Here is a 27,240-nt window from a genome sequence, read left to right on the forward strand (position 1 = left end):
CACGGGCAGAGGGAGAACCAGGCTCCCAGCGGGGAGCTTGATGTGGGACTCCATCCCAGGACCCCAGGACCACGACCTGAGCCGAAGACAGATGCTCAACCACTGAGCCACCCAGGTGCCCCTGGAAAGTTTATATTTGAGACTGTACGAGCTGCAATTTCCTTCTTCCACTCAGGATTGTATCTGTTAAGATTTATCTATGTCGATTCTTGTAGAAGATGAAGGAGAGAGCCGTCAAGGATAAACACCCAAATTTTGGTGTGTGGCAACTGAGTGATCGTGCAGGAAATGTAAGGAAGAGAGCAGATCGGGAGTGGGAAAAGAATCACGTTTTGTGAATCCTGGGGCATACAGAGGTAGCAGGAAATTAGATTTAACTGACCTCTTCTCCTCCCTTAAGATGCTGCTCAAGTAAACACCCCAAGTCACACACTGTCTGGCTTGTGGCCACCGTCTCTGCAGCAAGAAAGCAGCTGTCAGCATTGCAGGCAAACCCCTGACCTGCCAGAGTGACAGTCGTCCTGGAGGGCATGCCCCCGGCTTACCCCAGGCCCGCCGGCTAGAGGGTGTTTCAGAGCCCATCCTCGGGTGCCCTTGTCTCTTAACCGTGGCCTCCACCCTCAAGCGTGCCGCAGATCGCGATGCTTCTTGCAAGACCCGACTCAAATCCTAGGCTGCAGGGAGGTTTCTGGCGAGCCACACTTCCTAGCTCAGCCCAGTCGGAGCTGACTCCACGGGACTCAGGGGGCGGAGCGCGAGTCCCCGCCCCAGACCCGGCTCCGCCTCCGAGACGCATGCGCGACTCCTCCCCCAAACCCCTCCCCATGTGCCTCGCGTACCCGGGGCGCATGCGCGCGCCGCGACTCCTCCCCAAGCCCCGCCCCATGTGCCTCGCGCACCGGGACGCATGCGCGCGCCTCAAACTCCGCCCCTCGTGCCCCGCCCCTTGCGCCTCACCTACCCGGGGCTTTTGCGCCCGCCGCGACCCCGCCCCTCGAGCCCCGTTCCAAGCGCCTCGCCTCCCCGGGACGCATGCGCGTCCGCCGCGACTCCGCCCCGCGAGCCCCGCCCCATGCGCCTCGCCTACCTGAGACGCAAGGCGCCGCGACTCCGCCCCTCGAGCCCCGCCCCATGCGCCTCGCTTCCCCGGGACGCATGCGCGCGCCGCCACTGTGCCCCGCGAGCCCGCCCCATGCCCCTCTCCTCTCTGGGACGCACGCGCGCGCCGCGACTCCGCCCCCCCCCCCCCGAGCCCCACCCCATGCGCCTCGCCTCCCCGGGACGCCTGCGCGCGCCGCGACTCCGCCCCCCCCGAGACCCACCCCTTGCGCCTCGCCTCCCCGGGACGCATGCGCGCGCCGCGACTCCGCCCCTGGAGCCCGGCTGCCTGCTCGCCCCGCCCCACGTTCCGCCCTGCCCTCGGGACGCAGAGCGTGCGGCGGCGTTTCCGGCGGGACCGTCGCTCGCGTCTCACGTCTGCGCGCCCTCGTCGCCCGGTGCAGGCCGCCGCGCAGCGGTTCGGTACTTGGGGGTTTACGTTATCTTGTGCCTCTTAGACCTTTGGGGGTTAGCTAAGGGGCTTTGCTGTCGCCCAGTGCTCGTCCCCCGGGTCCGGCAGGGCCTTCAGGCTGCGTCATGGTCGCCCTTCTCGTCGCGCATGTTTTGCTTTCCTTAAAATAGGCGGTGAATCCTGCAGGAGCCCTGAGCTCCTGGGACAGCTGCTTTGCAGATGCAGCGTGGTGGCGATGGTTGCCCGGGGATTTTACCGCTCCAGCTCGGTGCTACTTGGAATTCCTGGCCGGCACAGTTCCAAGCGCCCCTGGCCCCACAGTTAAAAACTTCAGTGTGAATTGCTTTCACGCTGAGCCCTCACTGGCCACCAAATGCATTTCTTTGAGATAAAGCAGGAGTCATTCCCTACTTCGCCACGAGCCAAGTGTCCCACGTTGTGACCTGGGCTTCCCTGCATTTTAGCCCCTCACCGGCCTCTGTCTAACAAGAAGTGTGATTTGGATTCGAAAGCTTTGCAGATGTTGAGTATTGCAGTAATTCGGTGCTTTGGGGAAGGGCGGGAAAAGGGGGCAATTAAAATAGGTGAATCCAGGGCACAGGAGAGACTTAGTTTCTGATTCAGTAGTCAGTTGGTTAGCTGATGAAAAGGTGAACGCCTTACCTGGGCGGGGCCGGTCAGCGCTTTTTGTTGAGTCTCCTGTAGGCCTGTGTTGTTAGAATGAAGGTTATTACCAGAACGGTTGGTGTCTGCTCAGCTTTTATATGTGCCAAGCACACTCTCTCTCTCTCTTTTTTTTTAAGAGTTTATTTATTTATTTGATAGAACACAACAAGCAGGGGGAGGAGGAGAAGCAGACTCTCCAGTAAGCAGGGAGCCCGAGGCAGGGCTGGATCCAGAACCTGGATCCAGGGCTCATGACCTGGGCCAAAGGCAGACGCTTCACTGACCGAGTCCCCCCCCGCCCCCCCCCCCCCCAAGCACTTTTACTTATTGCACCGTTTGACGCCCACAGGAGCCCTAGGAAGTTTGTACCATACTTATCCTCACAGTACAACGAAGGAAGCTAAGAGAGGTTGGGAGCTAGCCCGTTACTTCTTAGCTACTACAGGGTGGAGCTGGAACTTCTACCTGCTTCCTTCTGGGTGCTAGAGAGCCGTGCTCGTAACCACCTCTGATCCAGCCCCTCCTCGGCAGGTGCAGGCCTCGTACTCTGCTGTCTGGTCAGAGTGAAGGAGAACGATGCAGAAGGACTCTGGCCCACTGTAAGTACAGTGAATGGGAGGGGAAATAGCCAGGAACGTCTCAAAACCAGAGCTTTCCTTATCTGGAGAGGGCCCTACGAGTAGACTGCTGGGCAGCATAGGGTATGGGAGGGTGGACATGTAGGCCAGGGACCTGGGTTTGAATCCCTAGCCTCTGGCATGCCTAGGGGGCAAGTCACCTAACCTCTGAGATCTATCTTCATTTGTGCAGTGATAGGGCTGTTCTGGAATGATGATGCTTCAGTCCAATTCTGTCATTGGTTTTTGTTTTGTTTTTTTAGACCTGGTTGGCACTGATTTCTTACTTGTTCATTTTCAGAGTGCCTATACACTGGATTGGCTTTGGTTATGCGGCGCTGGTTGCTTCTGGTGGGATCATTGGCTATGCGAAAGCAGGTACGGTGTGTAGCTATTTAACCTCTTAAGATTTTCACATTGTTGCTGGTAAAGAGAGTCCTCAGGGTCCCCAGAGTGCAGTCTTTTTTGAGTCAAGTTTGCCTTAAGCTCCTTAGCTTGAGTGCAGGCTTCTCGTGCATCCCTTAAGCTCCTCCTGCACTTGCTTTTCGGTTATCTGGTGGACCGGAGTCAGGCTTCTTGTCTGCTGACTTGGTCTTGGCTTCTTTATCTAAAGCTGCTGGGCAGGGTCGTAGTAGGTTGTTGTTATCATTGACCACCACACATCAGCCTTGACCCCAGAGTGTCATCCATGCCCTTGAAGTAGGAAAAACCTTTTTTGAAGTCTCCTCGTTAGACTTAAGTCTTTCTACCTCCTTTCTAGCCTGTATCCCTACTCCAACACACAGACACACACCAGATTCCCATTCTCCAAAAAAGATTTTATTTATTTATGACTATTTAAAAAAAAAAAAAACTCATTGGCCCTATTGCCCTCTCCTTTCTCGCAATTTGCCTGAGGTCCTGCCTATGAACAAGTCTAGCTCTTGGCAGGTTAGTCAGGCCAGGTTAGGAGCCCTTTTCTCCGTAGATGGAAGCATCTGTCTATTAAGGAGGAATATTTATGATATTACACTACTTTCTTTGTAAAATAGCAAGCTCCCCAAAACATTTTCATGCAATTTCTCCTTTCTCGCAATTTGCCTGAGGTCCTGCCTATGGACAAGTCTAGCTCTTGGCAGGTTAGTCAGGCCAGGTTAGGAGCCCTTTTCTCCCTAGATGGAAGCATCTGTCTATTAAGGAGGAATATTTATGATATTACACTACTTTCTTTGTAAAATAGCAAGCTCCCCAAAACATTTTCATGCTTGGGAGCTCTTTGGTTATGAGCTGTGTTGAGATTAATTCTTTCCTAATTTACTCTGTAGGGAAAGGAAATTTGGTGAATTCTGTTCATGAAATGAGTGTCTGACATTATAACACAGGACTCTGTTTGCTTCCTCACAGGTAGTGTCCCATCACTGGCTGCTGGGCTGTTTTTTGGTAGTTTAGCAGGCCTGGGTGCTTATCAGCTGTCTCAAGATCCGAGGAACATTTGGGTTTTCCTAGGTATGTCAGTGTCACTGTCTCCCTGGTATAATTACGTATCCAGGATACTCTAACAAAAGGCTCTGGTTTGGTGGAATGTGGCAGGTTCTTTGCAAGAAGACAGTTTTACTACTACTGTTCAGTGCTAGGGAAGTTTTAAAATTGGGGGTAGGGGAAGTTGTGCTGGTTTCTGTTTATTTTCTGTGTGCAAAATGTGGAAAGGTTTTCATGCTTCATAAATTTAGATTTAGCCAACGATATTAATAATAAACTTGTACAAGGCAAGTATATGTCTCTTAATCATTATGATTGCCCATTGAAGACTGTATGCTTGAGCATTACCAGAGGATCACATGTCAGGGTTAGGTTTGCATCAATATTGCATTTTTCACATTTGAAAATCATTTATTAGCCCTTTAGCGCTAATCTGAATGTGTGGCATAGGCCTTGCCTTCAAGGAGCCTTTGCCTTGACTGACTTGAAACATGAGTCTGTGGGGCTGCCGGAGTCCCCTGTGAGCAGCACAGATGGGGAGGAGCACCAGGAAGGGAAGATTACTTCTTATCAGGGTGGCTTTGGGTGCATTTTTATTGAGCTCCACCCATGTTTCAGACATTGCACTGGGAATATGGGCCTCACTGTCTCGACAAACCCGCAGAGCCAGAACTCCTATAGTTTTGGCCTTTATAAGGGTGGTGGGGAGAACAAGCATGTTAACAGTGGTTTGCAGGAGTTGGCACGGGCTGAGAAGGGAGAGGTCAGCAATGGCTGATGGGATGTGCTGGGGAAGAGGGAGGTGCCCAGCCCTCAGCTCTGCCTCCCAGCTCCTGCACTCAAGCTCCTGAATGACTTTCAGACTTGTTTTTTCTCATTTCTGACTGCACTATGAGCAAATGACCTCACTGCCTACTTGAAGAACACAGTCATTACATGGCGCAGTATGCCATCAATGTCCATGCCTTCTGCTGTGCTTTTTCTCTCCTCTCCAAGGCCTGTCCCTCCATCCAGGCTTTGAATCTCTCCTCCTCCACCTTCTGGAGTGTTATCACTGGTGAAGATGCCATCTCTTACTTGGAATCCACCCTGTTGATGGGTCCCTCCTCATGTTCACATGTGTCCTCTCACCCGTTAAAGAGAACAGGACCTCTCGTGACCCTACTTCCTTCTCCACTTGCCACCCTTCTTCCTCTGTAGAAACTTCTCTAAAATAATCCGTTAATTTGTTTTTATTTCCTTTCATCTCACTTTCTCGACTCGTTCATTCCATTTTTGTTTCCTTTGTCCATGAAAATAGCTTTCCCTGATTGTGCCAGTGACCTGGATTTTTCAGAATCCAGTGTATATTTTTTTAAGATTTGGAGTGAGCAAACGTGCAAGTGAGGGAAAGAACAGAGGGAGAGGGAAGAGAGTATCTCAAGGAGACTCCCTGTTGAGCATGGAGCCTGACATGGGGCTTGATCCCAGGACCCGGAGATCATGATCTGAACCAAAATCAAGAGTTGGGTGCTCAACCAGCTGAGCTACCCAGGTGCCCCTGCAGTGTACATCTTTCAGTCCTCATTTGAGTTGGCCTGTTAACTTTCTCAGCATAGTATACCAATCCATTTTCCACTCTATTTTCCTTTTTTTTTTTTTTTCTTTTTTGTTGACCCATCTTCCTTTTCGGCCATTAAATGTTGAAGTTCTTAAGACCTGGCTCATTTTTTGTTTGTTTAAGATTACTTACTTGAGAGCAAGCGAGCACGTCGGTCTGCTTATGTGAGCAGGGGGGGAGAGAGAGAATCCCAAGCAGATTCCTGCTGAGTGTGAATTGTGAGGTGGGGCTCAGTCTCACGACCCTGAAATCATGATCTGAGCCACAATCAAGAATGGATGCTTAACCAGCTGAGCCACCCAAGCTTCCCAAGATCTGGGTCTCTTTATCTTCATACCCTCTTGCTGGGCTCATTGCAGCCCAGGCCTTAAATTACAATTGAAACAGGTAATAGATACACAGATGGATCTCTCCTCCAGGCTTTACTCTTATATATACAGTTGTGTGCTTGACATCTTTTATCTGTTGTCTCAAGGCATCTGCCCAAACCTGACTTCTGTCCTCACATACATTGGTCTTCAGGGTTCTCCATCCATTTGGGTCTTGCTCTCTCCTCTTCCATCTTCATATTTCATTCATCAGTGAGTTCTATTGGTACTAACCTCCAGCACATATCCTAAATTGTCCCCTTCTCTGTCTGCATGGCCACCATCCTCATCCCATTTATCTTGGTATTTTGCCTGCATTCCTGAGGAAGTTTATTAATAGGTATCCCTACATGCTCTAGTTTCCCTGCAGTTTGTTCTTCATGCAAAAGCTAGAATTTTGTTTTTACAGTTCATGTGTCCCTCTGCCTGATATCTTATAATGGCTTCTCATTGCTCTGAGGATGAGGACCACTGTCCATGCTCTGAGGTCTGGCCCCTCTTCTGCACTAGCTGTATTTTAGCCTTCAGTTTCCTCTCCCCACAAGGCCCCATGTGTATTATTCCCTCAATTTGCAATGTGCTTTCTTACCCCTTTAGCTCATTCACTCCTACTTTTCAGATCTTGGCTTGATCTTCACTTCCTCAGCAAATTTCTTTCCTGACTTTCCTGAACAGGCTAGATTCCCTGCTTAGACACCTTTTATTTTTTAAAAGATTTCATTTATTTGAGAGAGCGAGTGAGCATGCGTGTGATCTCAGGCAGAGAGAGAGGGAGAAGCAGGCTCCTTGCTAAGCAGGGAACCTTAATCAGGACTTGATCCCAGGACCCTGGGACCACGCCCTGAGCCGAAGGCAGGCACTTAACTGACTAAGCCACCCAGGTGCCCCTAGAGACCTTTTTTGATGATAGTTTGTCCTCTAACACCTGGTGCAATGCATGGCATATAATAGGTATTTTAACAACTGTTGAGTAGAAGAGCAGACAGCGTAAATACATCAGCAAGAAATAGGGGGGGAAAAAGGGAAGAAAAAAAAAGACCTATGGCAAATTTGGAGAAGACTGGGATGCCTGGGTGGCTCAGCGATTGAGCGTCTGCCTTCAGCCCAGGGTGTGATCCTGGGGTCCCAGGATTGAGTCCTGCATTGGGCTCCTTGCAGGGAGCCTGCTTCTCCCTCTGCCTGTGTCTCTGCCTCTCTCTCTCTGTGCATCTCATGAATAATAAATAAAATCTTTAAAAAAAAAAAAAAAGATGGGGGAAGCCTCTGGCTGAAGAGTGGTGAAAGGTGAGGCCGAGAAGGCCGCTTGGTCCGGACGCTGAGCGCCTTACGTACCAGTGTTTGTGTTAGCCTGGTGGCGCTGCCCCAGCCCGGGGAAGGAGATGGTGTGAGACGGGGTCTGGCCCTTGAACGGGGGTAGGGCTGATTCTCCTGCATACAACACGAAATGATCTTTGATTCTTCTTATCTTTCACATCAGCTACCTCTGGAACCCTGGCTGGCATTATGGGAATGAGGTTCTACCACTCTGGAAAATTTATGCCTGCGGGCTTAATCGCAGGTGCCAGGTATTTTCTGTTTTCTTGCTGTTCTTCACTACTGAGGAGTTTAGTTTAAGGTCCCAAATAGTTTGTATGTTCAGGAATTTACTTGTTCTGGCGTACCTGATGCTAGGCATCATTGAAATCATTTAATTCACACACAGGATTAAATGCAGAAACAGTAGTTGACTTAATGCCAAAACGAAGTAACTGTATTCATGACTCTGTTCTCACATTTGTGGTCTGGTCCATCCTGGCTCCGGCCTACAGTGGAAGGAGCTTCATGCAAAGCCATGACTCTGGCTCTTTCTGTGACTTTCAGCATGAGTTCCATATTTCCTAGCTGTGTGGGCATCTTTCATTGAAAATTTTGCTAAAAGGGAATTTTGATTAAACCTTGCTATCTAAGTTTGGTTATAAAACTTGAACCAGATTGTTTAAAAAAATATATATATATATTAAGTATAACGAAGTTACTCTGAGGGCAGATTTTTTAAGCATCTGTCTGGAAGAAGATTGCTTACCTGACTTTGATCATAGTTATGATGCTGTCAAGCATTGTGCTTTATGGTCAGCGTAGACCACGGTCAAAAGTGGTGAATTGGAGGCTGGAAATCTACCATTATGTGGCTCTGTGACCCTGGAGGGACCTTGGTCTTCCCATCCTTCAGTTTGCTCATCTCTTTGAATTATCGGCTGTTAGATTAGGAACTTCGACTCACATGTACAATTTTAAGGCAAGTGGAGTGTGAGACTGCCCCTCGGCACGTAATTTCTTTGGTACTTCCAGGAGTGGAGGTTCACCTGTGCCTGCTGTGCCTTGGCATCTCCTCACCGTGTAGTTGTGGAGGACCTACAGTTTTAGGTTCTTGAAAAAAAAGTCAAGTGCCTGTTCTGTCCTTTACCTGATGTTTTTTGTTTATGTTTCTTTTGAACAGTTTGCTGATGGTCGCCAAACTTGGAATTAGTGTGTTGAATAAACCCCATCAGTAGTAGCTATGTCCCAGCTTGGACTCATGAAGAATTTTAAAACTTCTACTATTTTTAGTGTATTAAGAGAAACAAGTATTCTGACATTTTACTTAAAACAAAAAAATAACATTGAACTTCCAGGAGAAGAAATCAGTCATTATCATTACAACCTTAAAGAGGTGGGTGGTATGTAACCTGAGAGCTTCTTCTTATACTCTCATAAAGTTTGATTCTTATACATGATGTTGTCTCTTCTTTCTGTATCTATAGGTAAAGCCTCAAGGGGTAAAATGTTAGGTATCAACATTGAGGGCCCTGAAACCCCATGCCCTACTCAGAACAGTGAAAAAAGTCTCTTAGGAGCTTTAGGATTTCTGTTCTTTGGCTCATTTTAGAGCACAGATCTACCTGGAAAGAATGTCAAATGAAATATTGAAAATAAAGTTTACTGTAAGTAATGTTTTCCATGGTGTCTTTGTGTTGCCAGAGCTGTCTAGAACATAGAATGAGATGTGAATAGTAGGAAGCTGTAGGAATGTGAAAGTGTTCTGTTAATATTTTATTTAGTAATTAACAATTTTGAATAATTTAAGGGCCAAGGAAAATTACTTATGATTTTGCATTGCACTGAAGCTTGTTTTAAAAAATGATCCTTAGGATTTCTAAGATTAGGACTCTATAACCAAAAAAGGAAGAAAAAATGAAAATGTGGTTAATTAACTAATCTATAAATCTGAAACTAAAATAGCCTCTGAAACTTGAATTGCCTGGTTTGGTCTCTACACACATTAATTGGATATTGACACGTTTTCACTTCACTTTCTTTTTTTTTCTTTCTTTTTTTTTTCTCTTTTTTTTTCCTTTTTTTTCCTTTTTTCCTTTTTTTTTCCTGTTTTTTTTCTTTTTTTTTCTCACTTTCTTTTCAGCATTGAGTGTTATTAACTCCTGCTCAAACTAAACTCACTTTAGCTTCCTCCTATTTAAAAAGAAAAGGGTTATTTGCTCCTTACCTTTTCCCTAACTGGTATTGGTTGGATTTATAATTCAAACACTTATTAATCAAGTTTATATGTTTTCTTAAATTGCTTGAAAGGAGCCCTGATTTTCTCATCCTTGTTTTATGTGACATGGTTTTGACATGACTGCCTTGGCCTATTCTTAAACTGTAATGCCCGGAGCTCTGCACAAGTTTGGTAAGTTTGGTGTGACCAGGGTGGTGTATTCTAGACCATATATTTTTCTTAATACAGCTAGGATCAAAATTAGATTTTTGGTTAGCCTCATCACAGCAGTAACTCATTAAATGGTTTGGTCTACTGAGACTTCAGGTCTTTTTCTTGCATATGCTATTAATAATAACTACTCCCAGGTAGGAGATGGTTGGTCCTTGATGTCACATACTTGCAAATAATTGATTAAGTTCAAATGTTCCAGAGTTCCTGGAAGAGTCAGTAATTACCTTTTATCATGTAGTTGTACCAAATTCATGGTTTAAATTAAAAGGACAAATCCATTTACAAATAGGTCATTGGCATGTAGTATGACTTCATGCTCTGGTGAATCAGATTATTATGAACTTCTTAAACATTAGTATCATATAGTCTGAAAGGAAAAGGAAAATGGACAAAGAAAATCAAGTAGGCAGAACATTGTATTATATCTTTTTGGTATTTTAAAAGCTGATTTTTATGGAAACGTGTTTAGGAGAAAAACAACTGGTTATAGTTAGTGTTACAAAGGCCGGAACACCACAGGTGGCCTGGGTGTTCTTCAGCACAGAGAAGAGCGGTCTGTGCATTATCTGTGTTCACAGAGCTCACCTCCGTCTTTTTTGTTTCTTTTTTAAGATTTTATTTATTTATTCATGAGAGACAGAGAGGTAGACATAAGCAGAGGGAGAAGCATGGAGCCCAGTGTGAAACTCAATCCCAAGACTCCAGGATCACAACCTGAGCCAAAGCAGACGCTCAACTGCTGACCCACCCAGGCATCCCTGACTTCTGTCTTTATGCTTTTTTTCCCCAAACCCTGCTGTGTGAGGACCAGGTAGAAGTGAACGTTAGTTCTGACTTCTTGTTCCTCAGGTGTTTGAATCAACTGAACTATAAGAGCAGAGGTACTAGAAAAGATTAAACAAAAAAGCAATAGTCATTTTATTTCAATTCATCAGATGCATTTTAGGTTTTCAGCCTTTCTGTGATCATCTTGATAAATAGCTACTGAAAGTATTCTGCTTAAATGTTAAATGTATTTAATAATCCTTGACGGGTCACCTGAATGGCTCAGTTGGTTAAGTGTCTGCTCAATCATGATCTCGTGGTGATCTCAGGATTTTGAGAACAGCCCCACCACACCCAGCTCTGTGCTGGGCATGGAGCCTACTTGAGATTCTCTCTCTCCCTCTGCCCCTCTCCACTGCTTGGTCTCTCAAAAAAAAAAAAAAAAGATCCTTATCAGTGTTTTCTGTCTTCTCCCTCCAAGCCCAGCCACATGTGCATGTATGCAGGTGACATGTGACCATCAAAGCTGCTACCCATCCAGGCTTCCATGAATATGGTTTGTCAACCAAGTGTTGGCCCTAGTTTTACATCTATCTGTCATCTGTGCCAAATGCACTAATTTTGGCCATATTCAGTTCTAGGGGAGGGGCCTTAGCATCAGACTCTGAATAATGGTACCCTGAAGGTGGGGGAAATTTATTTATTTGGTCCTAGCAATCAGCTCTGAGAGTTTTAAGGCTGCCCACACACTGGGGTGGGTGGGATGGTCTTCAATGCCAGAAGCCTCGGTAATCCCCTTGCCAAGTCTGCCGTTTGCAGTTTCCTAGTACTTAATGTCCTAAGATTGTGCTAGGTTCTGGAAGGAAAAGAACAAGCTGTGGCTTGCCTCCCTGGAGTCTAGTGGAGAAGACTGAAATCTCAACTACCAGCCTCAATTTAGAAACAAATGCTTAGAGGCAGATAGACATGGGGTGGGGAGCACAGAAAAGGGAGTAGTCAACTGAGTCCATTCCTAAGGAGTTTAGGAATGCTTCGCAGAAGAGATGGTAGTTGAGGCAAGCCTTGAAGAATGAGGAATTCGTAAACAAGGATTGACAAATGTTGCAAGTTGCAGGAAGTGCCTCAGAGGCATGACACTGTCTGGCACAGTTCGGTAAATATAAGTCATTTGGTATGACTAGGGTAGAGAGTGTGAGATTGGCAATAGCAGATGAGATGAGACAGAAAGGCAGAGGTCATAACTAGAAAGCCTTGGTATCCTAAGCCCAGATAGTTTGGACTGAATCCATTTTTGTCTTTTTTTTTTTTTTTTTTTTTTTAGATTTTATTTATTCATGAGAAAGGCAGAGACATAGGCAGAGAAGTAGGCTCCCTAGGGGGAGCCTGATGCAGGACTCAATCCCAGGACCCCAGGATCACAACCTGAACCAAAGGCAGATGCTCAACCACTGAGCCACCCAGGTGTCCCCCATTTTTGTCCTCATTTTTTTTTTTTTTTTGGAGTTGTGTCTTATTTATGGAAGCTCGTTATATTTGATGGTGCTAATCCTTTGTTGTATATTGTGGGGGTTTTTCCCCAGTCTATTGCTTTCCTTTTAACTTTGTTTATAGTGTCTGTACATTTTTGCCTAGCCAGATCTGTTACCTTGCTTCTTAATGTCCTTTTCCCAAAATTATAAAAATTAGACAGTAGGTAGGTAGTTAACAAGGTTGTTCAGAATTGAGGCACGATATGCTTGTGATAAAGAAGCATGAGCAAAGCAGGATATTCAGTAAAATGAAATTTCCTTCCCATCTTAGACCTTTAGTCTTACAATTTAAGAGGTAACCATTGGTACTCTATTGGTCCAGGTATTCCCTGCATATATTATGATTTTCTGCACATATATTATCAAATAAATGTATCCGTTTTTGGTTATTGTTGACATAAAGGCACAGGATAAATACTACATTTTGCTACACTGGACTACATTTAACAACGCCCTTTTCTTTCTGGACATAGAGACCCACCAAATTCTTTTTAATGGCTTTTAATTGTGTGATGTTACTGTCTAGTTCACCTTTCCGCTACTGATAGAAAAGTACCTTGTTTAAAGCTTTTTGCTTATAAAAAGAATGCTGTGTGAAGGAACATTACTATGTAAATTCTGGAGCTCTCATGTACGAGAATGTTTATGTTATATCCCTAAAACCTGCGTCAAAGCAGATGAGCATTTAACATTTTAATTGTCCTCAGAAGAATTGCATTGCTTTATACTTTCAGCAGTAATGGTCATGAGATTTTGTTTCCCCACATTTGCTAATGTTGTAATTTATCACACTGTTTTTTAGAGAATGAGAGTGGGAGGGCGGGCGTGTCGGGGTGGGGGGGCCGGTGCAGGGGGGAGAAAGAGAATCTTAAGCAGGCTCAGTGCAGAGCTCCACAGGGCTTGCTCTCAGGACCCTGAGATCATAATCTGAGTTGAAACTGAGCATTGGAGGTTTAATCCACTGAGCCACCCAGGCGCCCCCCTTATCAGACTTTTTCTTTGGCAGATTAAATTAGGACTTTGGAAACTTTCTGTAAATGGCCAGATAGTAAGTATTTTAGGCTTTGTGGGCCACACTGTCTCTGTTCTAGCTATTCGGTTCTGTTGTAGAGGAAAAGGTGCCATAAATGGTACATAAACGAGCATGGCTGTTGTTTACTTTATCGACCTTAAAACTTGAATTTCATATGATTTTCACAGATCATAAAAGAGTAATCTTATTTTTTTCAACCATACTATTTTGATTGAAAACAGGGATCCCTGGGTGGCGCAGCGGTTTAGCGCCTGTCTTTGGCCCAGGGCGCGATCCTGGAGACCCGGGATCGAGTCCCACGTCGGGCTCCCGGTGCATGGAGCCTGCTTCTCCCTCTGCCTGTGTCTCTGCCCCTCTCTCTCTCTCACTGTGTGCTTATCATAAATAAATAAAATAAAAAAAAATAAAAAATAAAAAATAAAAAAAAAAGAAAACAAAAACATTGTTAGCATGCTGGCTGTCTAAAAACAGGCACAGTGGACCAGAGTTAGTTCACTGACCGTAGTTTGCCAACCCAATCTAAGCCAAAAATATTGAATTGTTATTTAGTAATGAGTTATTAAACATTTTTCATATATTTGCTGACTAGTGATGTGTATTTTTTTCTGTGAGCTGTTCTAGTTTTTGTTTTTTGTTTTCTTAGTGTGTGGCTCTCTAGTAAAAGAAAAAAAAACACTTATTCTTTTTTTTTAATGATTTTATTTATTCATGATAGACACACAGAGAGAGAGAGAGAGAGGCAGAAACAGACAGAGGGAGAAGCAGGTTCCATGCAGGGAGCCCAACGTGGGACTCAATCTGGGGACTCCAGGATCACACCCTGGGCTGAAGGCGGCGCTAAACCGCTGAGCTACCAGGGATCCCCTGTTCTTATTTTCATCGAGTACTTTTATAGTTTTATTTCTTAGGCTTCTATTTTTGTTGCCTTTAGAATTTATTTTTGTGTGATGTTGCAAATTAGAGCTCTTTCTGGGGCACCTGGGTGGCTCAGTGGTTGAACGTCTGCCTTTTGCTCAGGTCATGATCCTGGGGTTCTGGGATCTAGTCCTGTATCAGACTCCTCGCAGGGCAGGGAGCCTGCTTCTCCCTCTGCTTGTGTCTCTGCCTCTCTCTTTGTGTTTCTCATGAATAAATAGATAAAATCTTTAGGAAAAAAATTAGAGCTCTTTCTGAATTAATTTTTCTAAAAAACTCCTTACCTTCAATGTTGTTTATTCATGTAATGTATCCTTCCTCTCATTGCTTTGAAATGCCACCTTTACCATGTACTGAATTTCCATATTTGGGACACATTCTAAGTTTTCTAGTCTGTTCCATAGATTTGTTTTTCTCTCTCAGTGCCAAATTGTATTAATCACTGTAGATTTACATATATTTTGATATTTGGTAGTGTAAGTCTGGTCATTATTACTCTTAAGATGTACTTTTTAGATAAATCTAGAATTAGCTCTATAATTTTTAAAAATTTACTTGGGATTTTTGTTACGATTGCACTGAATTACAGGTAAATTTTGGAGGAATTGAAAGCTTTAAAATATTTACTCTTCAACCCAACCAAGAATGTTGTATGTCCCTTCATTTAATTCAGTTTTTTGGTTGAAGCATAATTAGTAAACAACATCCTATTAGTTTCAGATGTATATCAGTGATGGTACTTTTATATTTGTAGATACTTAGGTTGCTTCCATATTTTAGGTATAATATAATGGTGCCACTGCACCATTGAGTGTAGGGGTGCATATATCTATTTAGATTGGTGTTTTTGTTTAAGTACCTAGAAATGGAATTGCAGGATTGTAGGATAGTTCCATTTTTAGCTTTCGTTTTCTTTTTCCTCTCTCCCTCCCTCCTTCCCTTCCTTCCCCCTAGATCATTTATTTCCATTTGATCTTTATTATTTCCCTCCTTCTACTAACTTTGGGCTTTTTTTCTGGTTGTTCTTTTACTAGTTCCTTTAGGTATGAAGTTAGGTAATTTATTTGAAATTTTTCTTGTTTCTTGCTTATTGCTATAAACCTTTCTCTTAAAAGTGCTTTTACTGTGTCCTGTAGATTTTGGAAAGTCTTGTTTCCATTTTCATTTGTCTTAAGGTGATTTTTGATTTTTTTTTTTTTTTTTTTTTTTTGGCCCATTGGTTTCTTAGTCTCCATGTATTGTGGGTTTTGTTTTTTGGGTTTTTTTTTTTTTTTTCTCTCAGTTTTACTTTTGTAATTGATTTCTAGCTTCATGCTGTTGTGCTTGGAAGAGATGCTTGATATGATATAAGTGTTCTTAAATTATTGAGACTTGTTTTGTATCCTAAAGTGATCCTGGAGAGTGTTCAGTGTGCACTTGAAAAGAATGTGTACTTTGTAGTTTGGAGATGAAATGTTCTGTGTAAATTTTTTTTTTTTTTCTGTGTAAATCTAATTAAGTCTATCTGGTTTGATCTTTTAAGGACAGTATTTCCTTGTTGACTTTTTTTGTTGATAATCTGTCCATTAATGTAAGTGGAATATTAAAGTCTCCTATTATTACAGTATTACTGTCAATTTCCCTCTTTATGTCTGCTTATAGTTGTTTTATATATTTAAGTACTCCTGGTTAGGTATGTTCTATTTTTTTCTTGGATTGACCCTTTAATCATTATGTAACATTTGTCTTTTGTTGCAGTCATTGTTTAAAAGTTTTGTCTGATGAGTATTGCTACTATAGCTTTTTGGTTCCATTTGCATGGAATATCTTTTCCATCTCTTCACTTTCAGTCTATATTTGTCTTTATATCTGAAGTGAGTCTCTTGTAGATAGCATATAGATGGGTCTTGTTTTTTTAATCCATTTAACCACCCTGTGTGTTTTGATTGGAGCATTTAGGCCTATTAAAGTAATTATTGATACATACTCATTATCATTTTGCACATTGTTTTCTGGTTGTTAGTTTTTTTTAATGTCAATATTTTAGAGCTGTATTCATTTATTTCTTTGTATTTCTATTAAGATTATTATAGGATATTTTATACTTTTTGTTATAATGAATGGGAACATTTTCATATGTATATTTAAATTAGGTAGCAATCTGAACAAAATGACACTAATTCAAGTGCTTTTTGACTCGAGCATATTATGTGCCTTAGGTTTTTATTAGCTACCATTTATTTAGTCTGGTGGCTTTATGTTCATGTGAGAAATAATAATATATTTGCTGTTACTGACAAGATCAACATTATTCTAGAGACACCAGACAAAGCAATAAAACATGAGAGATAAATAAGGTATAAATACTGGAAAGAAAGAAATTAAACATTTTAAACAGTTAATATATTTGTCTATTTAGAAAATCTAAGACAAGCAACTAAGAACATATTGAACTGAGAAAGTTCTAGAAAGTAGCAGGAAAGAAGAAACTAAAACCTAGTAGTTTTCTATTCATACTTAATTCTCTACCATATCTTGCCAGTACCCAAGTCTAAACCTTACCATCTTTTAATCTTCTAGTAGGACTCCTCATTTTCATGGTTTGACTCAACAGTTCTTTCTCTACCTAACAGGCAGAGGCATATTTCAAATATATTTAGACTCCTAGACTTAAAACCATTCAGTTGTCTCTCAACATTTAGGTTTCTTCTTTCAACTCCCTAACTTCCTATTTTCTTAATAACATACCTATCATAATTTGCTAATATACAAATTTATGCGTGTTTCTTTAATGTCTACCTCCAGAATTTATGTTCTTTGAGGTCAGGGAAAATGACCCTTTTGTTACTACCATATATGTGACATTTAGTACATAATAGGTACTTAGTAAATACTTGCTCGATATATAGATTTGTCAAATCTACTTTTTAAAAAATACACTTTTTAGGACCGTTTTGAGAAGATACTGCAGAGTTCCCATATACCTACACCCCACATTCCCTATTATTGATAGCATATTTGTTAGAACTAATGAGTCAGTATTGGTACATTAATTAAAGTCCATATTTTATCCAGATTTTCTGAGTTTCTAAACTGATACTGTTTTTCTATTCCAGGATCTTACCTAGGATCCCAGATTACATTTAGTTGTCGTATCTCCTTATGTTTCTCTTGGCTATGACTATTTCTCAGATTTGCCTTGTTTTTGATGACTCTGGTAATTTGGGGGGAGTACCAACCAAGTGTTTTGTAGAATGTTCTTCTGTTAGAATTTGTCTAGTGTTTTCCTTATGGTCAGACTGGAGTTATAGAATTTTAGAAGGAGGGCCACAGAGGTAAAGTGCCGTTTTCATGACATAATACTAAAGTCACATATATGAACATGGTATTATTGATTTTGACCTTGATCATCTGACTTGAGGTATTCATGCAGATGTGTTATTCCTTTTTCTCCCTTCCTATACTCTACTCTTTGAAAGGAAGTCGCTGTGTACAGTTTGTACTTAGGTTTGAGGAGTTGTACTTTTCCTCCTTGAGGGTGGAATATCTACATAAATTTGGGAATTCTGCATGGGAGATTTGACTTTTTTCCCCTATTTAATTCACTTATTTATATCAGTATAGACTCAGAGATATGCATTTCTCATTTTGGGTTATAATACAATATTTTATTAATTTTTTTTCTCAAAGTGTTGCACTTTGAACCATTAGGAGCTCTTTCATTTAGCTCCTTTCTTTCACCTAGCCCATCGATGTGGGCTTCTGCTTATTGGCTTTTTGGCTTTTGTTTGTAATGTTATTTTCTAGCACTATAAGATCTCTTGTATCATATTGTATATTTCATGCTCAGTACTAGAATCTCATTTCTCCAGAAAGCCCTGGTTCCTTTTACTGGATATTGGTATTAGAAATCAAGATCTGGATGCTAGATATGCTTGTTGCTACTGGGGTGAGATCTTTTATTTGATTATAATTTTCTTTGCCCTCTTTTTATATTTAATTTGTTATTTTCTAATTTCTTAAGCTAAATGCTCAAATTCAGCCTATTTTCTGTGCTCCTACTTGTTGTGTTTTTGTTTTTGTTTTTCCAGAAATAGATCAAGTGTATGCTTTTTTTTCCATGAGCTCTCTTTTGGCTGAATTTTACAGGTTTTAATACAGAGGTATATTGTCCATTTCTAAGGAGTGTTTTTTTTTTTTAATTTTTCCTTTTGGAAACACTGTTTTGAACAATATTTTTGAATTTGTAAGTGGATAGATCATGTTCTGAGCCAAAATGAAGAGTCTGACATTTAATTAACTGATCCACCCAGGTGCCCCAACCAAGTGGGATTTATTCCAGGTATACAAAGCTAGTTCAGCATTCAAAAATCAATTAATGTAATCCCATCCCATCCACAAGGTACAGAAAAAAAGTTATATAATCAATGATTGTAGCAATAGATGCAGGAAAAGCATGTGACAAAATCCAATACCCATTCCTGCAAACAAGGAATAGAGAGGGACTTTCTCAATCTGATAAAGAACATCTGCAAAAAATCTACAGCTAACATCATACTTAATGGGGAGGAACTAGATGTTTTCCAACTAATATCAGGAACAAGGCAGGGATGTTCACTCTTACCACGTCTATTCAAGATTTTACTGGAAGCCCTATAGTATAATAAGAAAAGGAAATAAAAGATAAATTGGAAAAGAAGAAATAAAATTTTTTGTTTGTAGATGTAGTAATTGTTGAAAAATCTCAAGGAATCAACAAAGAAACTCCTGGACTTAATAAATGATAATAACAGTTATAAGATACAAAGTTAATTTTCAAGAGTCATTTGTTTTCTTATATATGAGGAATGAACAATTGAAGTTTGAAATTAAAATACAATACCATTTACATTAGCACTAAAAAAGAAATGCTTACATATAAATTTAACAAATATATATAGGATCTATATTAGGAAAACTACAGAACATTGACGAAAGATGCCAGTAGATAGTCCATGCACTACAAGAAAACTCACTACAGTCAAGATTTAAGTTCTTCCCAATTTGATCTAGATCCAGTCCAATACCAACCAAAATCCCAGAAAATTATTCTGTGGGATGTTGGCAAACTGATTCTAGAGTTTATATTGGAGAGGTTAGAGACCCAAAATAGCCTACATAATATTGAAGAACAAAGTTGAAAGACTAACATTAACCTGACTTCAAAACCTCTGTAAAGCTATAGTTAATCAAGGCACTGTGGCATTGGTGAAAGAATAGACACAGATCAATGGGAAAGAATAGAAAGCCCAGAAATGGACACCTAGAAATACAGTCAACTGATCTTTGAGAAACTAGCAAAGACAGTTTGGTGGAGAAAGGATAGTTTTTTGTTTTTTTGTTTTTGTTTTTTTTTTTTCAAGAAATGGTGCTGGAACAATTGGACCTAAACATGCAAAATAAGGAAAGAAAAATCTAGACACAGACCTAACATCTTTTACAAAAATGAACCTGAAATGGATCCAGAGATTAAATGTAAAATGCAAAAGTGTAAAACTTCCAAAGATAACAAGAGAAATCAGGTGAGCTTGGGTTCAGTGATGATTTCTTAGATACACCACCAGAATTATAAAAAGAGAAAAAATTGACAAGTTTTACTTCATTAAAATTAAAAACTTGTGCAGTGAGAAAGACACTGTTAAGAGAACAAAAAGACAAGAAACTGCAAGGAAATATCTGTAAAAGATGTATCTGATAAGGGTCTGTTATCCAAAATAAATGATACAAAATATACAAATAAACTCAACAGTAAGAAAATGAGTAATCCAGTTTTTAAATGGGCAGAAGATCTGAACAGTACCCCATAAAAGGAGATATATAGATGGAAAATAAGTATATGAATAGATGGTCTGCATCATATGTCCTCAGAGAACTGCAAATTAAAATGACATACGGCTATACACTTACTAGAATGCCCAAAATCTAAACCACTGACAATACCAAATGGTGGTGAAGAATGTAGAGCAGCAGAAATTCTCATTCACTGCTGGTGGGAGTGCAAAATGGTACAGCCACCTTAGAAGAGAGCCTAGTGTTTTCTTCTAAAACTAAATATACTGCTACCAGACAATCCAGGAATTATGCTGCTTGGAACTTAGCCAAATGAGGTGTAAACTGATGTCCACACAAAAATATGCAACGAATGTTTGTAACAGCATTATTCATAACCGCCCAGACTTGACAATATTTTTCAGTAGGTGAATGGATAGACTGTGGTGCATATATACAATGAAATACTAGTTAGCAATAAACAAACATGAGCCATGGAACTACGAAAAGACACGGAAGAAACTTAAATGCATCTTGCTAAGTGAAAAGCCAGTATATGATTCCAACTATGTGACCTTCTGGACGGGAGTACTGTGGAGATGATTTAAAAATTGGTGGTTGCCGGAGGTTTGAGGAGTGGGAGAGAAGGATGAATGGTGGATTTTTAGGGCAATGTAATCTCTAGGATACTGTAATGGTGGATACATGCCATTATATATCTGTCAAAACCCATAGAATATACAACACAAAGCATGAACCCTAATGTAAACTATGGACTGAAGTTGTACTGATACCGGCTCATCACTTACAGCAAATGTCCCACATTAGTGCAAGATGTTAGTAATCAGGAAAATCCGGGATGGGAACTGAATGGGGTGGGGGTATATGGAAACTACTTTCCAATGAATTTTTCCACAAATCTAAAACTGCTAGAAAAACAAGCCTGTATGATAACGACAAATAGGCCTCAAAGAATAAGTATAAAGTGTAAAAGTGTCAATAAAACACATCAGTTAACCATATTTATTTTAGTATCTATTGAGAAATATAAAAGCTTCCCAGCAACACAAAATAATTTTTTAGCTTTGAGACATTAAAACTGTACAAATATATATAACCATTACCATCAACATAAATTACTCTTCAGATTTTAACATTTTTCAACAAGGTGAGCTGAATCTTCTGTACAAAAATACCATATTACTATCATTTTATGATGTCTTTGTATAATGTCCACAAGTTGATACCAATTACATTAGCATTTGTTACAAAGTCAGAAAATACATAAAAATAGCAGTTGTGATAACATTATTCTTTAAAAAGAATATACAGTACTAATGTTCAGTCCATAAAATGGTAGGTTTAAATAGAGTAGTCCCAAGTTCAAAATGTCTATTTTAAGTACAACTTTAGAAATTAAAGGAAAAAAATTGTACTAAGTGAAATCATTGCTTATAGCAGCTGAATGCAATTGCTTTTCAGAGTAAATGTCAAGGTCAATGATCAGCAGCAAGAGTTTGCTTTGGGGGACAAGTGGCACACCTCATTTTTGTGTATAGTAGGAACATGGAAAGAAAGTATTTTGAAAGTCTGATGAACACATCACAGTTTCAAGAACTTTCCTAATGATGTGAAGGTGAGAGAACCTTGACTTGGTTGATTTGGGAGTCTTGAAGCTGTTGGGTTTGATAGTCACCACGAATTCATGGGAGATGTGTTGATCAAAATCAAAACAAGTAGACTCCACTAAAATTGGGTGACATAATTTTGAGATCTTTATGTTAAATTTATTCCTAAGAAAAATATGCTGCTCACGATGGAATTACTATCACTTCCATAATTTCAAAGTAGAAAAAAAGATAAATGAACATCTTTTGTTATTGCCAAACTCGTAGGGTAGAGCCTTAGCCAAATAAGAACCATAACTGACAGCCCACAGAGGTCTACCTCATTGCTATAAAAAGACACATCTCTGAGGCCAATTGATGAAATATTAATTTAGGCAAATAACATGAAAACTAAAACACTCTAAACACTTCCTGAAGGCCTTTTTTAAAAAGATTCTTATCATACTTAGTAACTATTAATTTGTAGATCAAATACTTGATACTTTGGCAAATAGTTTATTCAATACTTTGTAAAGTCCTACCCATATATCAGCACTGTGGGCAACTGATGCTAAGAAAATGCATTTCATTTCTAGGAAAGAAAGAAAATAGATGGTTTTTGCTTTTCCAAGTACCCACTACATTTTTCTTCTAGAACTCATTGGAAATAGACATCTGTAGACATTTCCCAGGGACAGGGGACTTGCATGGACTCTATGGAGCAATGCTGTGGGGCTTCACATCAGACTCCTATTGGTGGCTGCCGGACTCCTACCGGTGGCCGCCGTACTTGGCCACCCAGTCTGTCCTCCCATGCACTGAGGGAACTGGCTGTGCACGGTTCACAATATTGAGATTCTTGGCCGTAGGATTGTAAGTAGGTCCTGAAAACTGCCCCCGACTGGGTTTTGTGTTCCAGGTATATTCTGGAAGAAATGAGAATTGGAAGTTAGAATTTTATGCATTTGATTATCAAATTTAAAGCAATTTATCTTTTTATTTTATTTTTTTTAAGATTCTATTTATTTATTCATGAGAGACAGAAGAAAGAGAGAGAGAGAGGTGGAGACACAGGCAGAGGGAGAAGCAGGCTCCATGCAGGGAGCCCGACGTGAGACTCAATCCCGGGACTCCAGGATCATGCCCTGGGCTGAAGGTGGCACTACACCACTAAGCCACCCGGGCTTCCCTATCTTTTTATTTTATGGGGAAGTTTAGAGTTTAAAAGATTTGTTCAGTGGTCTCTAGGTTGTTTTTTTTTTTTTTTAAACTAAAACTAAAAATTCTAACTGTTATGTTGATACAGAATTCTCAGTAGCTTTAAGAGCCAATATTTCTGGTTTACAGTTCTGATACTATTTCTTTATTGGGTTCCCTCAAATGCTCTAACACATTTAGGTAGGCAACATCAGCTACGATGACAAAAATTTCTTGGTTCACGTTCAACAGGCAATACACCCAGTGTTGGTGACTTTGTAAAATCACACAGTGGTTATATCTGAATAATATTTAAGCATAATACCCATTACAGAAAATTTATTTGTAATTGTGAATCCTACCAATTTCTGGCTTCAGGGAGCCACACGGAGGGCGTTCCATAATAGATTTCTTTTAAACATGAAAATGGGGTTTTAAAGGCAAGAAACTGCATTTTTTTTTTTAAGCTGGGAAAATAATGGGTGATAACAGAATTCCTTTAAAAGGTGAGTCATTCCTAAGATCCCAAACATTTCATCATAAGGTTTGGGTTTTTTTTTTGTTTTTTGTTTTTTCATATATTTGGCTGATCAGATATTTGTGAAATTTTATTTTGTTAAACATTTGTTATCTGAACAATTTACAAGCTAAAATTGGTTAAACATCTCAAATGACAAAGCAGTAAATCATTTTATAGAACTTCAGTCTTTCCTCCAATCCTTCCCTCACCTCCTCACTGCACATTTACAGCTGATGATCATAGGTATTCTATCTGAAGAGGATGTCTGGCCTTTCCATTTGGGATTTAAGTATCTTTTCACACTGTGGTGGTCATCACTCTTGGATTAAACTCTTGTCAATTTTGAAAGGAGTCTAACCATTTTGTACACCTAACACTATAGCATGTTTATTTGGGTGGTTTCCCTGTTTGTGTGTTTTAATACTTTCTCTGTAAAGCTCAGAGTGCAGGGGAAGTCATGGGAGCAGTGTGGGCCAGTGAGCAGCGGACTTCGGCTTAACAGAAACATAGCATTGAGTGAGGAACTGCCCTGGTGATAATCACCCTGTCCTTATCTTCCACTCTTCCCAGGTTTAAAATTCTCCAGGTTAAAGCCAATAAAAAGCTACCTAACACAGCAGGGACAAAGTGTTTAGAAGAGCCAGTTAACCCTTAAGTGTTAAGGAAGAACTGGTAACCAAGTTTTCCAGGGACAGCCCTTTAGTTCTAACCCATGGGAGTGTAGACAAGCACCATCTGTTAAATTTGTGAACCCACACCTGATGTCTGCAGGCCAAAATGGTACCGTGTGTGGAGGAGAGAGCATGTGAGCGGGTGGGAGTTGAGGGAGAGGGCAGAGGCCATAAGACCAGGTGATTCACAGAACTCCCTCAGGTAACAACAGGGTGAGGCTCCTGGGGTGCACAATGAGGGATTTGGGGAGTAATGAGATCTTCTCTCCAGGTCATGAGATAGCTACGTCAAGTCCTGAATGCATCTGAGGGAAACCACATCCAGGCAAATATTTTTAAAACCTTTGAAGAGGAAATCATTTTGCCAAGGAGGGTGTAGTGTTGACATTTAGGATTCTTTTTTGAGAAATACTTTTAGAATCCAAGCACCCTTGGTGAAGAACTTAGTAACCAATAAAAGAGCTGAGATCTCGTGGCAGGGCAAGAAATACTTTTGTGTCTTAGCCAGACCTATACCTCCTGAGAGTGGGGGGTCTGTCCTCTAAGGTTTGCTGTGCATTTATTTTAAGAACCACGTGTGTCCAAAGGGCATTTGACTTCTTGTAGAAAATGTTTGCTAAAGGAAAGATGTTTGCCCATAGTTAATTTAATCACTGCCACTACTATGTGACTTTCAGCAAGAAATAAAACCTTTGTAAAATACAGATCATAATAGTACCTTCGGTAGAAGAGCTAATATAGTGTGCTTAGAACAGGGCCCTCCCTGTCCTTGTAAAGGGTGGCTATCTGGGAAAGAAGTCCCTCTTCAAAGTCCTTGTTACCATCAGAGCACAGGGAGGAAGAGTTGATAGGAAGTCCTGGGATGAGAAATTACATGGGGAAGCTGGAAGAAATCAATTTGATTTTTCTTCTCAAAACATGAGGATAAGGACGAGGAGGAGCAGAGAGGGAGGCAGGCTGAGAGAAGGGGAAATAAGTTGAGTAAATTCGGTAATGACCTGGTTTTATTTTCTTGTGGGAAACTGCCACACAAGTGGGAGCACTGGAAGACACATCTCTTACAGAACAGTGTTTTCCTAAGGATTTGCATTGACCACTTGAGAATGATTAATATTTACTTCTTTTTTTACCTTTCCTCCTATCACCATCTGTAGGAAAATCTGATGAGCAGAGTAAATGAAAAGATGAAAAGTCATGAGAAACATTTACTTAAAAAAATGTAAACAGGACTATGCATGCTTATCTGATGGAATACTTGATAAGTAAAGGCCTTCAGTATCTTACAAAAATAGTTTAAAAAATACCCACTTTCACTTGAAGGAGCAGGTACTCAGATAACAAAATAATTTGAAACATGATTTTCTGCTTTTATTTTTAAAATTGCTACCACAACATGGCTGGTGACTCACCATAGGGCTGGCTTAAAATACCTGAGGCTTTAAAAAAAAAAATCATTGTTGTACATCAAATGTTCACTTAATGTATTTTGTTTCAGCAGATGTAATGAAGTGATTCTTTTCACAAGTAAGGTCACTGAGTACTACCTACCATTTCTGTGTAAGGAATTGTAAATTATAGAAGCCCAGTGCTTTCTACAGTCTTAGCTCCAACAGTGTGAACTTGAAAGACTGGCATCTCTAATGAGAAGTTTTCAGATAAGATCCTGGCAAGGACCCGCTGCAGGATTACTTTTAGAGCCGACTTTTAAATTACAACTCCCACTTTGTATCTTTCCAGACTTCTGATGATCTGCGTTAGCCTTTACGTTAGTGCTTTCGTGAGGACCTCTATTTTAGATTAGAATAATTTCGAGAACATTCATGGACAGATCTAGTAAAGCTCAATACAAAATCATGACCCTGATTTTCAAGAGCACACCCCTGAATGTGGCTGTCACGCCAGGCTACTGCACAGTGAGCAACCTCGTGGGTCCTCCCTGGAGGGTGGAGGAAAAACCCTTCACCGTCTACTACTGTTGCAGAGCCAGGGCCCACCATTCAGCTCCGTACAACGGAACTGCAGAGGAACCGCCCGTGAAATGGTACGCGAACAGCATTTAACATTTATTAAATTTTCACTTGTGCTAGGTACTGGGTGGGAAGCTCTGAAGAAGGCCTCTTCTTTACATCTCGTTAGGAAGCACAGCCCGTTCTCTGGAATTACGCAGACTGAGTTGCTCTCCCAGCCCCACCATTATTAGCTGTGTGACCCTAGATAAACTACCAGGGTCAGTTTTCTCATCTATAGAAGGTCTGCCTCTTTCGGTCTCGTGAAGATTAAATGGAATAATCCGAGTGCTTGGCAGAGAAGAACCACTTAATTAGAGGTAGCTCTTAGACCCTCAAACCACATCTTCAGAAGAAGAAAGGACATTTTGCCAAAACCAGAACTGTGTTAATAAGGCAAGACTAATTTAAAAGTCTTCGCTTGGGAAAAAAGTGATTGTACAGACCTAGAAAGAGCTCCGTTCTGATGAGAAATCTCAAAAACTATAAAGTTGTTCTTACCTGAGCTTGTTGCACCAAGAGGTGCTAAGTGTATCCTCTGGCCAGCTGACCCCACTTCTTTTTTGAGAAAGGAAGGAATATATCCTGACTGATTGTAAGTAGCATAACTTCCAAGATTTCCTGTGATGTATCATAAAGTTTCAGAGTCAGAAGGTGAATATTTTAAAGCACCCGAGAATAACTTGAATACCACAGCCCTGCTAATTCTAAATTGTTTTTTGAATATCGGCTCTGTTTCAAGCACTACACTGTGCCTTTACAGATAATCCTATTCAGTCCACATAACGACCCTTTTAGATGCCTATTTTATCCACACCTTGTGGCTCTTAGAACTTGCCTAAATTATCCCAGTGAGTGGCCCAGCCAGATTGTGAACCCAAGGCTACATTTGCCTTGAACATACCAGGTTTTTGTTATGTCTCCACCTTTACCTGAGAATATTTTGTGCCAGGAAACCCCCATCCCTGCTACGCTCTTTGTGCTTTTATTTTGCAAAATCACTATAGTAACTACACCTGTTCTCATAGGGTTGCTGTACAGATTGAATGAGATGTATGCAAAGCACTTAGCATAGAATCTGGTGTCCCAATAAGTGTTGGCTGTCATCATCCTCCTCCTCACTCTTAGTGAATGATCAACCTGGAGGCAGTAGGGGGATGGGCTGAAGGGTGAAAACCTCAAGGCAGAAGACAGGAGGTCACTGCTAGGAGGTCACCACAGGAGGTGGTCATAGAGGCAATGGAGA

At 41.0% G+C, this 27,240-nt stretch overlaps 2 protein-coding genes across 9 annotated transcripts in view; one reads left to right on the top strand and one right to left on the bottom strand.

Moving 5' to 3' along the window:
• The first annotated feature begins 1,374 nt into the window (after positions 1-1,374).
• On the top strand, positions 1,375-9,191 carry LOC478720 (transmembrane protein 14C). Of its 2 annotated transcripts, XM_038584157.1 has the most exons (7): positions 1,465-1,521; positions 2,526-2,585; positions 2,708-2,775; positions 3,095-3,171; positions 4,177-4,278; positions 7,697-7,784; positions 8,696-9,191. In XM_038584157.1, the coding sequence occupies exons 3-7, from the start codon at positions 2,753-2,755 to the stop codon at positions 8,748-8,750; spliced, it is 345 nt and encodes a 114-aa protein (XP_038440085.1). In that variant the 5' UTR covers positions 1,465-1,521; positions 2,526-2,585; positions 2,708-2,752; the 3' UTR covers positions 8,751-9,191. The 2 variants fall into 2 exon arrangements, with proteins under 2 accessions (XP_038440084.1, XP_038440085.1); XM_038584156.1 differs by lacking the exon at positions 2,526-2,585 and having other exon boundaries at positions 1,375-1,521.
• An 11,811-nt stretch (positions 9,192-21,002) lies between these two features.
• Positions 21,003-27,240, bottom strand: part of MAK (male germ cell associated kinase) — a 56,866-nt gene continuing 50,628 nt past the window's right edge. For 3 of the 7 annotated variants that reach the window (XM_038584159.1, XM_038584158.1, XM_038584160.1), the window contains exons 14-16: positions 26,496-26,615; positions 25,119-25,148; positions 21,003-22,526 (exon numbers count right to left, since the gene is read on the bottom strand). In XM_038584159.1, coding sequence (XP_038440087.1) covers positions 22,372-22,526; positions 25,119-25,148; positions 26,496-26,615 — 305 coding nt within the window. In that variant the 3' untranslated portion in view covers positions 21,003-22,371. Of the gene's footprint in view, positions 22,527-24,986; positions 25,149-26,495; positions 26,616-27,240 lie in introns of all 7 variants that reach the window. The other 4 variants (XM_038584163.1, XM_038584161.1, XR_005384322.1 and 1 more) reach the window with 3 other exon arrangements.

Source organism: Canis lupus, chromosome 35 (assembly GCF_011100685.1).
Source record: "Canis lupus familiaris isolate Mischka breed German Shepherd chromosome 35, alternate assembly UU_Cfam_GSD_1.0, whole genome shotgun sequence".
Taxonomy (NCBI): Eukaryota; Metazoa; Chordata; class Mammalia; order Carnivora; family Canidae; genus Canis; species Canis lupus.